Source organism: Ascaphus truei, chromosome 2 (genome assembly GCF_040206685.1).
Source record: "Ascaphus truei isolate aAscTru1 chromosome 2, aAscTru1.hap1, whole genome shotgun sequence".
NCBI classification, from domain to species: Eukaryota; Metazoa; Chordata; class Amphibia; order Anura; family Ascaphidae; genus Ascaphus; species Ascaphus truei.
In genome coordinates, this window is record NC_134484.1 from 481,463,762 (window position 1) to 481,480,588 (window position 16,827).

At 46.9% G+C, this 16,827-nt stretch overlaps 1 protein-coding gene across 8 annotated transcripts in view; it reads right to left on the bottom strand.

Moving 5' to 3' along the window:
- The window catches only part of LOC142488020 (uncharacterized), a 43,499-nt gene extending 27,507 nt beyond the window's left edge, over positions 1–15,992 (bottom strand). The window contains exons 1-3 of one of the 8 annotated variants that reach the window (XM_075588364.1): positions 11,670–12,216; positions 10,511–10,705; positions 9,944–10,041 (exon numbers count right to left, since the gene is read on the bottom strand). Coding sequence is in view for 5 of the 8 variants with exons in the window: in XM_075588358.1 (XP_075444473.1) it covers positions 14,291–14,307 (17 nt within the window). In the remaining 3 variants the exon portion in view is untranslated. Of the gene's footprint in view, positions 1–9,943; positions 10,042–10,272; positions 12,217–14,290; positions 15,196–15,727 lie in introns of those variants that run through there. The other 7 variants (XM_075588363.1, XM_075588360.1, XM_075588361.1 and 4 more) reach the window with 7 other exon arrangements.
- Positions 15,993–16,827: the final 835 nt, after the last annotated feature.

The following is a 16,827-nucleotide window of genomic DNA, read 5'->3' on the forward strand; positions in this document are numbered from 1 at the left end:
GATTAGTAGCCAAAAGACCAGTAAAGTTCTCATAGTGTAACATAGTAACATACTGTACAGTTCCATAGTATGAGTAAAAAGCAGATACCGTACATGAGTGAGACTTTGATAAATGCTCCCGATACTCTCTCAGGTCCAGCAGTTCTGCTCCATACTGACAGTCTCACTTTCCTATTTCATACTGTGAGAATTGGGTAATGCAGAGGAACCCGTGCAGTAACTTCCCCTCACCTTACCCCACCATAATAAATAGGGGGGATTGATCCCTCACACCCTCATTAATTTGTTCCTCGATCACTTCCAGTTTCTCACATTCAGCACATTTGTACCTGGCAGGACATGCTTATATAAAGGAATGCCTGGGAAACACTGACATTTTACTCACTGATTATTTATTTTCCCCTGGTCTCTCAATGTCAGCACATGACATGAGGGAATAGGCTCTGCCCATCTGAAGGCAGGACACAGACTTCTGACCTGCTCACACCCTTACAAGCCCGTCCTATTATGACGGGATCACTGCTTCCCGACCCAGATAATTTCCGGGAATAGTTATATACTGATACTGAATCAAAAGCACTATTCTCTGTGTTATATCTGTGGAACGTATCTACACGTATAATACAAGTATTGTAAACACAATAAGACAGTCTGTCTGTGAGTGGGTTTATTGGCTTTTCATCGCATCTCAGGCTATGTTTAAAAGCTGTGTTTAAAGCAGCAAGCATTGGCTTAAGGGTTTTCCATGTAATAATGGACTTGACAAAAAGGTGGCACTGTGTGCTCATTTGCATGTCATTTCCCAGAATCCCTTGCTGCAATATATATATATATTATTTTTTTCGAAGCAGAGTTATGTGAAATTATATAAATTTGCGTAAGATGGCATTCAAAGTGAGTTAGTACGTACATACCAACAGCAATTCCCTATGCCCTCAGTCTAGGCCTGGGATAGTTCTCCTCTATACACGACTATTACTCTGCATCGTGGGTCAAGAGTTGCTGACGGAGAAGGATTTGGAGGGTGAATACAGCAAAGGTAACAAACACATTGGTTGTATGATATTTAATTATGTATTTTTTTAGGATGCCCATTAACTGCCAATTTGCTTATCTATGCCCCATTATGGGTATAGATAATCAGTGACAAGCAATGCATATTTAGGCAAATGTTTGTTTTGATTTCATTGTAATGTATTGTATTTTTTGTGTTTTTTATTTAGGTTGCCCATTCATTGTCAGTGTGGCAATCTATTCCCATATTCTGGGCATGGCTTATCACAGTTACTGGCTTTACAAATGCTTATTTTATTTAAACAGAGAGACTGCTCCATCCCCAAAAGTCAGTACGCCCAGGAGAAAGAGGTGTGGAAAATTGAAGCTGCTGCCACGAAATCGTCAGAGTTGCAAAATATGATGAAGGAGGCATTGATGCAAACTCAGAGCTTCCACCTCTTTCCTGTGCTTGCTCTAAGTAGACAAATTGCAGGATCAAGCCGAATATTTCAAAAATAAAATGGAACAAGCTCTGAAGCCATTGGAGGTCAAAGAGAGATTACAAAACTAAGGCCGCACTTAGTGCTGGCGACGTCGCCGAAAACAAATGCATTGCCGCCGCCGCCGCGTGCACTTATAGTAAGCGCGACGGCGACAATGTGATGGAGTGCCGTCGCGAAAACTGGTAGTCAGCACAAATTGATTTTTCAAGGGCTGTCGCCTCATGTGACGGCCCTTGAACCAATCAAATTCCCGGAAACCCGCACCGCCGCTGTCCAGCGAAATATAACTTTGACCTGTGGCGACGGCTGACGTCACCCGTCGTGTCGCCATCGACGGCACTATAAGCGCGGCCTAAGAGACACGTGGGGGACTCACCACTTGGACGTCACCAGGGATGGAAGCCAATCGAGGTAGCTCCTGGGACTCTCACAAGAATAATAATAATAATAAATAATAATACAAGTTTTCCACAACAAAAAAGGCACAAGAAGCATCACAAAACCCCAGAACCAAACCAAGATGTCAGTAAAGTATAAAAAATCCACAGCAAAGGAACGTACGTGCTTCTTTGGAGGCTCTCAGCGTACAGCCGAAAATGAGGGAGTAGATCGGGGAGCAGATAAAGCATGTGAGCAGGAAGATCAGGCTGGGGACGGCGGCGAGTTAACAAGAGGGTCTCTTGCAGAGGGTTCATCAAGGGGCTCTCTAAAAAGATAACACAATCGTTTCAAATCAGAAAAGAAGAAATTGCCGTTTTGAGCCAGTGGACCACAGAAATAGGGTCCAAAATTGAGGACTCCCTCGAGCTGCAAGCACAAACAGATGACGAAATTCTGAAACTGATTTCATAGTTCAAACTCCTCACAGAAGCCCAAGAAAATAGGGAGAAGAGACAGAACGGTAGAATCAAGAATATCCCGGAAACAATCCTTATGGTAGACCAGGCGCAACTTGCCACCCCTATATCTCCACCAAAAGGAAAGCTTTTGTAATGTCCTTACAGGATTCGTTCAGGAATCCTTAGCTCAAATGAATTCTGGAAGAGGGGTATGATCCTTGGTTATGATGTAATTAACCCCTCACACTCCGGAACTGCTGACGCTGTAACTTGGACTTTTCTTGTTGAATCTCGGATGAATCTCACTGGGATTGCGCTGCAGGCATCTTTATAGGGTTAAGGGTCCTATTCCTAACATATACAGCCAATCCCCTCGTGGGATTAACTTTTCCCACCAATCCCAGACTTGCCAGGAGTTCCTAGAACGGGCAGTAGTTTCTTCCCAGTCTGCTAAGAGCATGTGCTAACCTGACACCTGAGCTGCTTAGCATACTGGGCCCAACCTCTTAGCTGGTGACAGCAAGTCTGTGGTTTGGCTACCAAGTGTGAAGTGCCCATACCTCGCACCGGTATCTGATACTTGGGAATAATCCGGCCACCCTAACACCTAGGGTCTCTGAGGCTTTTCAACTCCGGACTTCTCTAGACACTGGGGCACCAACCTAGCAGGGTGCCCTTTGGAATACAGAGATGAAAAATTCCTCAGTTCATTCATCCATAACATATGGGCATGTTAATGGTTTCATTGCCGACCGGCAGGGAAGTGTTCCCGCATTTACATTAAAAACACCATAGGCATACAGTTTATTTTTATATGTATGTTCTGTGTGCGCAACAAATATAAAACTTATATGCATGATCATGTTTTCTTTTTACCTAGCTGCACTCCAAAAATTAGAGTGCTAGCTCATTCCTAGCGCAAGTTATCCACTTAATTGAATGTGCTCTGTGATGTGGGTTGCGGTTTGACCTATAATTGGTCTGGGTTACAAGCTGGCATACAAAGTATCCATGCTGACTTTGATCAGAAACCGCAGACACACGCCATAAATTCACCTTAAGTGGATAATGAGACCGCTGGATACATTTTGACAAGAAGGCACTTCAAATAGACCGCAAACTACTTATCCAATTGACTTTGCGGTTTAGACGTCTGCGGCTTGGAAAGTGATACCTATTCTTCAAAGCAGCCACTTTCTCGCAGGCACACTTCTTCAATCAGCGCTTGGCACAGCGCTAGAAGCTCCCCCTTGTGTCTCAAATACAATTTGCACAGTGCATATAGACATACATATAACTGCAGATAGCTTCAGAGTTGCAAAACAGGGACAATAAAGATAGTGTACAGTGGCGACACACTTTATTCTCGCTCGGCTAGTCCCGCGAATTTGGGTATACTCGGGTGTATTGAGGTTTGTGATCGTTTTCTGCCGGAGTGTATTGCGTTATTTTCCAGGCAGGGATTGAAGCATTTTATTCCGGCTGGCTGCAATACTGCAATGCCGTGTTAAAACACATGGGGGCGCTTGCGAGCTGTTCTCTTTGAAGCCGTCCCCTATAATGAATTGTGCAAACATCGGCACATTAAAAATTATTTTAAATACATTTTTATTTATAGTGTAGATGTGCAGGGGGTCTCTGGAGCTGAACCGCGTTGGTTTCAGGTCGGGGAACCCCCTGCTCCCCGAGATACAGACCCCTTTTATGAGGTGCCGGTATCCCTCTGCGTTTAAAGGTCCCGATCACGTGATCGCGGCCTGTTAAACCAAGCAGAGGGATACCGGCACCCCCAAAAGGGGCCTGTATCTCGGGGAGCAGGGGGACCCCGGACCTGAAACCAAAAGGTTTCTGCCCCGGAGACCCTCTGCACATGTATAAATAAAACACATATATAAATAAACACTCGTTCTTTACCTTAGCGGCTATGCGCTATGGTAAAGAAGCAGCATTTCTGTATTTTTAATAATATTGTACAGTGAGCAGGGGGTTCCCTGAGCCAGAAATCAAAACTCAGGGGGCCCCCTGCTCCTGCTCAATATTATTAAAAGTACAGAAATTCTGCTTCATTACCATAGCGTATAGCCGCTAAGGCAATGAAGGGGTTAACCCACCGTGCCCGCTATATTGTGGGTAGCGGGGATGGGTGAAGGGGGTATTTGGCCCTTGATGTGAGTTTAGGACTTGCGGGGGGGTTGCGGGTGCACTTAACCCCTTCACGACCGTAGCAGTTAATACCGCTACGGTCATGAAGGGGTTAAGCCCTCCCGCTACCCCCCCGCAAGCCCTAAACAAGCACCGTTGGGGCTAATACCCCCTTCACCCACCCCCGCTACCCACAATAAAAAAAATACACACACAGCAGCCGCCAAAAAATAAATAAATAAATCAAAATAAATAAATAAATAAATGACTATAAATAAATACATTTGAAATACATTTTTATTTATAGTGTAGATGTGCAGGGGGTCTCCGGAGCTGAACCGCGTTGGTTTCAGGTCGGGGAACCCCCTGCTCCCCGAGATACAGACCCCTTTATGAGGTGCCGGTATCCCTCTGCGTTTAAAGGGCCCGATCACGTGATCGCGGCCTGTTAAACCAAGCAGAGGGATACCGGCACCCCCAAAAGGGGCCTGTATCTCGGGGAGCAGGGGGTCCCCGGACCTGAAACCAAAAGGTTTCTGCTCCGGAGACCCTCTGCACATGTATAAATAAAACACATATATAAATAAACACTCGTTCTTTACCTTAGCGGCTATGCGCTATGGTAAAGAAGCAGCATTTCTGTATTTTTAATAATATTGTACAGTGAGCAGGGGGTTCCCTGAGCCAGAAATTAATACTCAGGGGACCCCCTGCTCCTGCTCAATATTATTAAAAATACAGAAATGCTGCTTCATTACCATAGCGTATAGCCGCTAAGGTAATGAAGGGGTTAAGGCATGATAACCAATACATACATTAAATACACTACCCACTACCCATGGCAACCTCCGCTGCTGCTGCTGCTGCTGCTGCTGTAAAACAGAGAAAAAAATTAACACTTTCAAAGTAATGTCCCCTAACCCCTTAATCACCATAGCGGTTATTAACCGCTACAGTCATGAAGGGGTTAACCCACCCTCACCCACCACTCGGGACGCCTACATACCCTCCCACTCTAACCCCCCACCCCGTGAGGCCTAACCACCCTCACCCAGTACCCACAAGGGAGGCCTACCCACATACCGATGGGGAAACACCCCCCCCCCAACCCCAGTACCCACAATAAAAACAGTGCAGTGACCCACAATAAACAGCATTATATTTATTAAATACATTACCCACCCCCTGTGCCCCCCCCCCATAAATACAAGATTTATCCTTTTACATACAGGGTTCTCACTACGGGTCCGCGGTGCCCCCACAGAAGTGGGACCACACATCATCATCCCCGCACCTACGGGTCGGAGGTGCCCCCACAGAAGTGGGACCACACATCGTCTTATCACACAAATTATTCCAAGCTCTAAGAGAGGATCTGCGAGTGTGGGCGGGGTTTGGAATTTCTTGGTTTGGAAGAATCCATAGCATTAAGATGAATCTCCTGCCAAGGGTGCTTTACCTGTTCCAGGCCCTACCAATACCATTGGTGCGGGCAGACATCCTCGCCTTACAGTCAAAGATCATGAAATTCATATGGCACAAGAAGAGTCCACGAATTGCTAAGAGCATACTGACTAGACCCACGAGTAGAGGGGGACTGGCGGTACCTTGCTTGTTGGCATATTACAAAGCAGCAAGATTGGGTCAGATTGTCCAGTGGCACCTTGACCCGTCCCTGCGGAGATGGGTGGCGCTGGAGAAGACCTGCTGTGCTCCAGTTGAGTTGCAAAACTTAATTTGGCTGCCAAAACGATGCGATAACACAGCGGGGATGTTGTTACGGACCATGGTGAACTCTCTGGCGGTGTGGAGGAGTTCCAAATTCAAACATAAGTTAACGACGAAACACTCCTTAATGACCCCGCTCTTCGATAACCCAGATTTCGCCCCGGGGATGGCCGGAGAGCGGCACTTTAAAATTTGGATACAGTCGGGATATAAGCGGTTAATGAATCTGAAGGGGCCTCAGTATATTAAAACATTCGAACACGTCAAATCAGAAAAAGGCCTTCCAAACACTGAACTATTCCGCTACCTTCAGATAAGAGCATTCTATAACAAATTTCCAATTAGACCAGCTAGGACCAATTTTGAGCAGCTGTGTTCCAGAGCAACGGACACACGGGGACTTACCTCTAGATTATACCGGGAAGTGATCTGTCCAAGTGGACCTGACGCCGACAAACTGAACTACATGACTAAATGGGAGACAGACCTAGGGGAGACTTTAGAGGACAGAGACTGGGAGTGGATCTTACAGGCGGCGGCCAAAAGCTCCATCTGCTCAACGTTAAAAGAGAACGCATATAAAGTCATGATGCGCTGGTATCACACCCCATTACGCCTGTCTAAATTCGTCGGCGGGTATTCCCCGCTCTGCCCAAAACAGTGCGGGGAATCAGCAGACCTAGTCCACATGCTGTGGTCCTGCCCGAAAGTACTCCCGATTTGGGAGAGCATTAGAGCTTGGGCACAAAGTATCCTCGATTTAGAGGTTCCCCTGGACCCGTGGCTGTTCTTACTGGGCAGGCGGGCCCGGGGGCTGCCAAAATCGGCACACAAATTGGTGGCACATATGGCCACAGCCACTAGGTGCGAGATCGCAGCAGTGTGGATACAGCAAGATCCACCAGTCATCCCCAAAATCCGAAACAGATTATGGCAAGTTTGCCAGATGGAACAGTTGACTAGCTGGGTCAACGACTCTGGCCGAAATTTCTTAAAAGTGTGGGAGCCATGGCTTACCCAATCCGACATCCCCGGGGTAGATGCCAGCACAATTTTGCAATAATAAGTACAAGTGCGTTCTCTGGTGACGGAGCGGAACATACTATAACATAGGCACGTAACAGGTAGGATCCCCTCGACTATTAAAACCAGAACCAAGAGGAGGAGTCGCCAGGTGTCTCAAAGAAGGGCGCAACACGGACCAAAAGCAGACCTTCCACTACCGAAGAACACGGTGGCAGTCCATTCCCTCCCCCCCTACCCCCCCTCCTTCTCCCTCCTTGTGGTTTTTTCCCTCTGTTGTCCAGTCTTTGGTCAGGTGAGTCAGGTTTGTCTAGTCCTGTGAGTGCATGTTGTAAGTCCCTTACTGCTTTTGAGTGATCTTACCCTTAATTGTGAGAGCGAAAAGGGTAAACCTCGGGGGGTTTCAAATTGTTTTATTATGGAATATGGCATAGTGTACCTGTTGTGAAACCCAATAAAAATCTTGAAGTTGAAAAAAAAAAAAAACACCATAGGCATAGTTTATTTTTATATGTATGTTCTGTGTGTGCAACAAATATAAAACTTATATGTATGGTCGTGTTTTATTTTTACCTAGCTGCACTCCAAAAATTAGAGTGCTAGCTCATTCCTAGCGCAAGTTATCCACTTAATTGAATGGGCTCTGTGATGTGGGTTGCGGTTTGACCTATAATTGGTCTGGGTTACAAGCTGGCATACAAAGTATCCGTGATGGCTTTGATCAGTAACCGCAGACACACGCCATCAATTCACCTTAAGTGGATAATGAGACCGCTGGATACATTTTGACAAGAAGGCACTTCAAATAGACCGCAAACTACTTATCCAATTGTCTTTGCGGTTTAGACGTCTGCGGTTTGGAAAGTGATACCTATTCTTCAAAGTAGCCACTTACTTGCAGGCACGCTTCTTCAATCAGCGCTTGGCACAGCGCTAGAAGCTCCCCCTTGTGTCTCAAATACAATTTGCAGTGCATATAGACATACATATAACTGCAGCTAGCTTCAGAGCTGCAAAACAGGGACAACAAAGATAGTGTAGGGGAAAACATGGTATTAGGGTGATAATACATTTTAACCCCTTCTGTCCCAACACGGTATAGGGTTAACCAACTGGGCATAATGCCTTTATTATTGGCCTGGTTAACCCTCTCACCGCCACAATGGCCTACACCCATATCTCAACAGATTATTTAAAAACATTGATCCATCGCTGGAAGAAAAAGAGATTGAGATTGACAGGGCCCACAGGGCCTTAGGCCCTAGATCAGAAGAGCCCTAGAGATGCAGGGAAGTGATCGTCAAGATGCACCACTACACCACTCAAGAAAGACTCATCAGACGCTGCAGAGAAAGAGGGGACATCCACTTCAAGAACAACAACCTCCAAATATTCATGATCTTGCTAAAGAAACAGTGACCAGTCAGAGAGACCTAAAACCACTGACTTCCTTTCGAGAGAGAGGGGATTCAAATACAGATGGGGCTTCCCATTCAAACTAATGGTCATGAAAAACAGAAAACAATTCGTCCGGAGAAGTCCAAAATTCATACATATCCCGGGATTATGCCACCTCCGGACAGCACAAGTCAAAGGCACAAACATCAGAGACCAGAGCGGCAAGAAGTCCCTCCATGCATCTCAGAATGGTTAGACATGGGGGACATCAATACCGGACATGCTTCTTATACCGGACATGCTTCTTCCTCCTCCCCCCCCCCCATAGTGCTCCGTGCCAAGTCCCCCTCCATGCCCCAGCTCCATAACCCGCACCCGATCCCCCGTGCGCCGCACCCCAACAACCTTGTCCATGCCAAAAACTGCGGGTGGAGGCCGCAACCGTTCTGGGCCTGGACCAAGGCGGTTGCGGACAGGAGAGGTGGAAGAGACCTGGGTGTCCGGTCGGAGGAGCGCCAGCGAGCCAGGAGAGGAAGTGGCAAGGGGGACATGGAAGATCGGGGGGGGGAGGTGGGGGGTGAGAGCAGCGCGAGGGCTCCGGAGCTCTGCTGGAGATCCGGATGCTCCCTTCCCCTCCACAATGGTGCCGAAGCTCTGAGCTCTGCCAGAGAGCCGGATGCTTCCCCCCCCCCTCACCTCCATGATGGCACTGGGTCTCTGAGCTCTGCTGTAGAGCCGGACGCTTCCCCCCCTCCCCTCTCCTCCATGCCCTGCGCCCGACCCCCTCGCCCAGATCTGCGGGAGGGGGCCACGACCATCCGAGGTCAAGGCGAGGGACCCGAGGTAGGGGTGAGAGACAGGTGCCCGGTCTGAGGCTAGCCAGGAGTGGAGGCAGCATAGCACAGACTCCCGGCACAACCAACAACCCCAGCTACAACACCGGATGAAACGATGCAGACACGCACAACCAGGTTTGATACCCCTGATAGATGGGCTCCAGCTGAGCGCCGACCTGGGGTCCGTGGTGGGTGGTTGATAATCGGCGCGGCACAAATGCCTGGCCAGGACTTGAGCCCGATACCAGTGGTACCGTGCAGAGCTTCTTCCCCTCCCCCTCTAAAAAAGTTAAGATGGCCAACCAGCTGTATCATTATCGTTAGCATAAATGAGGACCTAGAGGATATTCGGAGGGGCCTAAAAGTAAAAATAATGCTAAATGTAGTGTCAAATGCAGTGGGGGATGTTAGATAAAAGAAAACTTGGGCGCTACCTCAATGGCAGATAGAAAAAAAGTAAGATAGTAATAAATATTACCGTCGTTTTAATGTCTCCCAAGTGGACCCCAAATAACGGGGGCACGTGATGCAAAGTAGGCTTCTGCAGCTCAACCCCACAAGGATCTATCCAGGATCCTTAGGTATATGTGAACGAAAGAAACATGGGGGAGCACAAGATAAATAAACAAATTCTTCAAATCAACGTATTTGAATCAACTTGCAGATCTCAATGATAGAATGGCTATGAGTATAACCAGACCACCATAATACTCAGTGCAAGGGTTGTAAACTACAGTCAATACACTCACACTGGTATTAGCTGAACCAGACTGGGATAGAAATGTAATATAATATAGCATTACTTACACGGCCATGTGTAATTATTTGATCCCTTAAATGTTTTCTTTCCTCCAAACATCTGTCCAATCGGTGGGTCTTATCCTGGTTTTCTGGTGTTCAGCCTCACACTTGGCTTTTTGAACCAAAGAGTGCTGTACATGCACCCCCGTCACGTAATCCTCCCCCGTTAGCAGGTCACATGTATGGAGAGTATATTAGGTTCAAATATAATCCATTTATTAGCATAGTAAAAATATACACTCACATGAAAAAGTCCTGGTCAGCAACTGTAAAAGTCCATGTGGAAGCCTCCTCTGGACACAATTCGAGCAATGCGTTTCGCCGTTAATTCAGCCTTGTAAGGCTCAGGTGCACACCAGACGCGGGAGTGGGAACTTTCTGTCACGGAAGAGTGCACGGACCTTTATAGATCAGGTGGGCTTTGTCTCAGGCCGACAGGCTTCGAACAATACAAGAAAAATTGTCAATAGCATAGAACATGTCCACTCCACTAAAACAAAGGCAATCCTACTGGGCCTCGACGCAGTGAAGGCGTTCGACAGAATAAAGTGGACATTCCTGGACAAGACCATGCAGTCCTTTGGTTTCTCTGGACCATTTCTAGAAGGGGTCAGTGCCCTCTATCACTCCCCTATTGCCCTGGTTAAAATACCAAGTAATAAACCAACGACAATAAATATTAAGAATGGCACAAGGCAGGGTTGCCCCCTATCACCCCTCCTGTTTGCCCTATCAATTGAGCCTCTGGCCTCAAATATCAGAAAGCACCCAGTTATTCAAGGAATAAATATAGGTGACAATAATTACTATATATCGCTTTTCGCAGATGATGTCATCCTAACCTTAGCCAACCCACTGATCTCTCTACCAAATCTGCTGAAGTCACTAGAGAAATTTGGTGGGCTATCAGGATACAAAATCAACAAAGGACAAATCAGAAGCCTTGAACATGTCCCTCCCACACCCCAAGATCCAAAATCTACAAAAAAATCAAGTTTAAATGGCGACCAACTCATATTAAATATCTAGAGTCAACATCTCTAGAAACTACAAATTGCTCTATCAAAACAACCACCCCATTATTTCCCCCACTACCACATTATTTGACAACATTAAAAAGGACCTATTGAAGTGCAGCAAGCTTCAGATATCATGGATCATTAGGATAATCTCCATAAAAATGAATATCCTCCCCACACTGCTATATTATTTCCAGACCCTTCCAATTTATTTACCAAGAGGTGAACTAAGAGCCCTACAGAACCAAATCTTTAAATTCATCTGGCAAGGGAAAAGCCCAAGGGTGGCTAGGTGCGTGCTGATGGCCTCCAGATCGAGGGGCGGCATGGTGGTCCAGATATACTTCGGTACTTCCATGCAGCACAACTAAGCCAAATAGTCACCTGGAATGTTGTTCTGCTGGGTAGCAACCGAATCAAGCTACTCAGAGGATTGCCCGTTACCAATATCGCTCTGGACAATAGGGGAAAAAAGACCAGGGACATAAAGAATCAGAACCTGTAAAATTCACAATGAACATCTGAACAAAAACAAAATGTAAACTGACTTCAACTACCTCCCAGATTACCCCCCCCCCCCCCTTTGATGACCCAAATTTCCCACCAGGGATGAGCCCAAGCCACTTCGACCAGTTTAAGAATAAAAACATTAAAAGGATAGGAGACTTACTTCACAAGGGGAAACCCCCAAGATGGTGGGTAAAAAAAAAGTGACAAAAACCCTCCACAGAAAAGCATACTGCACCGACACACTTTATTCGAGCAAATACCCAGTATGTACCTGGCAGATACCTGGAATGCGCCGCTCCTCACCTCTGACAAGCCCCGTTGCGTTTGCCTTCCCAGCCTGGGTTCATGCCTGGCTGACGGGCGGCTGATCTGTTAAATGATAATGATTAGGATTTAATAGGCTGCAATGCTTCGCGTGTCTACCAGATGGCATAAATTCATGAATTGTAATGCAGTATATATATATATATATATATATATATATATATATATATATATATATATATACTGTGCAGTATTGCAGCCAGCGGGAATAAAATGCTTCAATCCCTGCCTGGAAAATACCTCAATGCACTCGGGCAGAAAACAGTCATAAACCTCAATACACCCGGGTATATCCGAATTCGTGGGACTAGCCGAGCTCGAATAAAGTGTGTCGCCAGTGTATAGCAAATGGAAATATTACTGTATGCTCATTTGCATGTCTTAAACAGGTCTGCAACCCTGCCCATATACATAGTCACGGGTAATCAAACTCTACAACACCTTTTATTAACCGGGATCTTTTGATTGAGCAAAACAAGATGGTAAAATAAATGGTAATTTATTTCTTATATAAGACAAACACACGTTACACAATTCAAGATGAACACACTTACTGGGGCTGGGCTAACGAATAAAACCGTTTCCGGAACGAAATTCCTTCAGATCACCTTTTTAGAGCACTTTCCACTGACCGGTAGTTACTCACAAAATGTCCTGGACATCTGTTACTTCGCCGCTGTTGGTGTGGCACTTGGAATTTGCTTAGAAACTTGGAAAACTGACAAATCTGAGCTGCGTCAAAGTTTTTAAAACCTCTGGTATTCATTCCCAGAAACCCTGCAGCCCAATTAAAAAACCTTAGCAATTTCCCGAGCAACCAATCTGAGACAATCAGACAGGGTTTCCCACCCCAGAGTCTTTTCCAGGGGCAGGTGAAATATTCCTCTCTGCCTTCACCCCCCACAGTGTGAGGCTCCACAGAGTATGGGTCTTGGGCAAAGGGTGTGAGGTTGCCTTGTGTCAGGCCAGGATATGGGTGTTCCAGAATAATGGCAGGGCCCCACCTGGCCTAACACCTAGGCATCTCTGAGCCTTTTCAAGTATGGCCCTTGGACAGACACAGCGGAGCCAAGCCTGGTAACCATCTGCGCCTTCCAGAATCCATGACTTAGAAAGCCCTCAGCTCATATACAGGTCAGCAAAATCTATACCTATTAAACTATTCCCGTTTAATAAAAGATGTGGTGTCCTGTCTTCTGCGTGCTAAAAGTTGAGTTCTTATTCTGGTGTCAGGAATGGAGTGAGTGTAAATATTCTCTACATTCACTAGCCTCCTTCTTGGCACACATTCGAAAAATACTTTAACCTTTAAAACATTGCAAATCTGCTCAGCTTCATAACCTTAGCGTGAGCACCTTCCTGAACCCCTACTCTAGGCTCAGGATACCTGGGCATGGATGCAGGTTCCTCTGCTAACTGGGGAGCCCCTTGCTATACTAAGGACTCCGTGGATACCTGCAGATATATTTTAACCCATTCACCTTGTCTGGAAGATGCTGCAGCAGGAACTCTGGCGGTGTCGTAAGAGTGTTATCAGGGTACGAGGTTGGCGGTGTAATGCACTTAGCTGTATCAGAGGATAACACAATCTCCGGATACAAATCTTGGGGTATCCCATAACCCGGCACCCTGATGCATAGACATTCTGCAAAGACTTTCTCTGCCAAACCCACCCTGAAACTTACAGCCTAGAAACCTCCCGATCCCAGCATCCCAGTAAAGGCAAAAATCACATAATTATTTAATGTCGCCAAAATTAGTATACAGTTGCAGTAATATTCTCGACATCTGGGTCCCAGAGCTGACACTAAGACCCTAACACACGGATCAGGGTTAACCAAGTGGGCTTGACCTTTATTATAAGCCTGGTTAACCCCTTCACCGTCACATACATACACTTTCTTTTACGTGCACACATTTATAGCAAATCACATGTACTGTACATATTAGTGGGTGTATGTTTGCATAACTATAGATGTTTGTTTATGTATGTGTAACCCTGATTCCCCTCAATCTCATATTGGGCCTATCATGGTTACATGATACTACTCTGGTTACATCTTGTAGTGTGGCGCAGACCTGCTGGTAATAGGGGGCCCTGAGTCTCCCGCAGGGTGTTATAAGAGGGATGACAGGACAGGCTTCCGGGGTTTTGTCCGAATCGTACTCACAGGTGCAGCGCCTCCATCTCGTGCAGCCCCCAGGTGTATGGGGAGAAGTTTCTGCAGGAGAATCTCTTCACTCTCTTCCCAATAGACTTCACTCTCAGACAAGAGGTATTGTAAAACCCAGGTCCTTTATTCTCCCTGTATTCAGCACAGCAGTTGGTATCGGCTTTCAGGGTTTCCACCCTCAGGATGTCCCTGGACTTCACTCCCAGCCTACTTGCACTAAAAGCAGTCCCAGCTCTTCACTTATCCCCTGGTGGTTTAAGAGGAATAGTCTCCCACCGCTCCCCAAGGGGAGGGCACACAGTATGCAGAGCCCTGCACACTGATCACAGGTAGACTTTGCCTCTCTCAAGGTAGAGGCAGACTGACTAAATCAGGAAGTACAGTGCATTAAATACAGATCCAGTCAGCACCACCCCTGTGCCTCTAATTGTACACAAGACCTGATGACACTACCTTCTCTGACTGCACTGCAATGAGTGGGGAAAACCCATGATTACTCATGGTAACCTACCCTTACCAGAAATTACTGCACAGGAGGAGGGCAAACTGATAGCCAATTCTAGCCAGGGCTACATATGTATGTACATGGGAAAGTTTACATGCATGTACGGTATATAGCTGTGTATGTACACTGCTTGTTGTGTGTGTGCATTAATAAGTGCAGGTGTGTACACTGCTTCTGTGATCTTTGTGTATTTGCACCATTTAGAAAATGAGGGGTTAACCCCTTGTATGCTACAGACATGAGACTACCACATGTTTGGGTTTCTATATGGCGGCGCATATACAGAGACCCAGGCACAGCACCCACCTCTATGCCTGGGGTCACCCTAATCTCCCTCAGCTGTAGTTCTGCACTGCAGATTGGGGGAGGGAAGAGGGCTCTGTGTATCACTTCTACATCTCCAGGTCTGCACAGATCCCCCCCCCCGCCCCCCCTCCTCTGCACAGACCTCCCCCCCTCCAGTGTCCCAGACACATTGTTTAAAACTGGGACATGAGAGAATGCAGCAGATATTTGGGACATCAGAACATACTGTCAGACCAGGACTGTCCCCGGGCAAACGGGTCAGCCTCACACAGAGAAGCTATAGCCCATAACACACACACACACACACGATGCTGGCCCCTGTGGTAATGGAGTTAAACTCCAACCAATTCTCCCTCAATCTAATTACTTTCTAACTCTATTTAATAACTTTCCCAATCTTATCCTCACTGATTCCTAATGTTAATTCCCAATGTAAAATAACCCCCATTATCTCCCAGTCCCTGTGATACAGGAGGAGTAACCCCCCCAGTGCCAGAGGCCCCCCCTCACTATCAGAGGCTCAGCCTCTCAGGCTCCTGTGTGTAAGGAAGCTCAGAACAGCACTGGGATAATGTGCACAGGTCACACAAGGGAGGGGAAGGGAGGAGGAGGAAAGCACTTACCCAATAACACAGGCTGAAGATCTCTGTGCAGCAGGGGGTGGGCAATGTGAGGGGGACACAGGAAAAGGGACTTAGAGGCTGCAGAGCCTATTCCTCAGTGTGTCCCCCCCCCCTCAGTGCCTGAGATGTGCACTTTATCCCCCCCTCACTGTGTGAGTACTTCCTATGGAGGGTGGGGGGAGCCCCTGTGATCTCTCAGTCCTTCCCTGTGGGAGTGACCTGGATTACCCCCTCAGGATGTGGGACAGTCTGTGCTCAGGATCAGTGTTTCCTGCCGGAATCAAACCTCACACACCAGGACATCCGGCTGCAGCAGAGGGACCATAGAGAGAGAAGAGGGGAGGCCAGAGCGCCTCTAACCAGCTCCTCCTGAGCTCATATGGAACAGTGACCCCTGGTGGGCTCCCAAGCAAGATGCGGTGAGAGCTGCACGTGGTGCTGGCTGTGGGCTGGTGAGAAACATAGTGACAATCTCACCCCCATCTCCCACCGTACATAGTGAGGTCTGGTGATATACTCTGTGCCCGTGTGTGTAGTGACGTCTAGTGATATACTCTGTGCTGTGTGTGTAGTGAGGTCTAGTGATATACTCTGTGCCCGTGTGTGTAGTGACGTCTGGTGATATACTCTGTGCCCGTGTGTGTAGTGACGTCTGGTGATATACTCTGTGCTGTGTGTGTAGTGAGGTCTAGTGATATACTCTGTGCCCGTGTGTGTAGTGACGTCTGGTGATATACTCTGTGCCTGTGTGTGTAGTGACGTCTGGTAATATACTCTGTGCCATTTGTGTGTAGTTTGTTTTTTCTGTGCTCACACCTCTCCTATTGCTAATGTGGGATACTTTTGCTTTGATTCATAATGTGCAGAATAATTGCCCCTAAATATCACCCCCTTTTGCCTTGATACCCATGTCCCACTGTGTGTGTCTCTACAAACTCCCTACATTCATGTCCGGCTGTAAAAATAAGAGATAAAACAATTACAGGATCCTTGTGTAGCCCAGTCTTCTGGGACTACCAATTCTCTGGCCTCATAACAATGTAAGTGTAAGAATGTGCTGGATACCATATATGTGTGCGCGCGGAGAGAGTACGACAGGT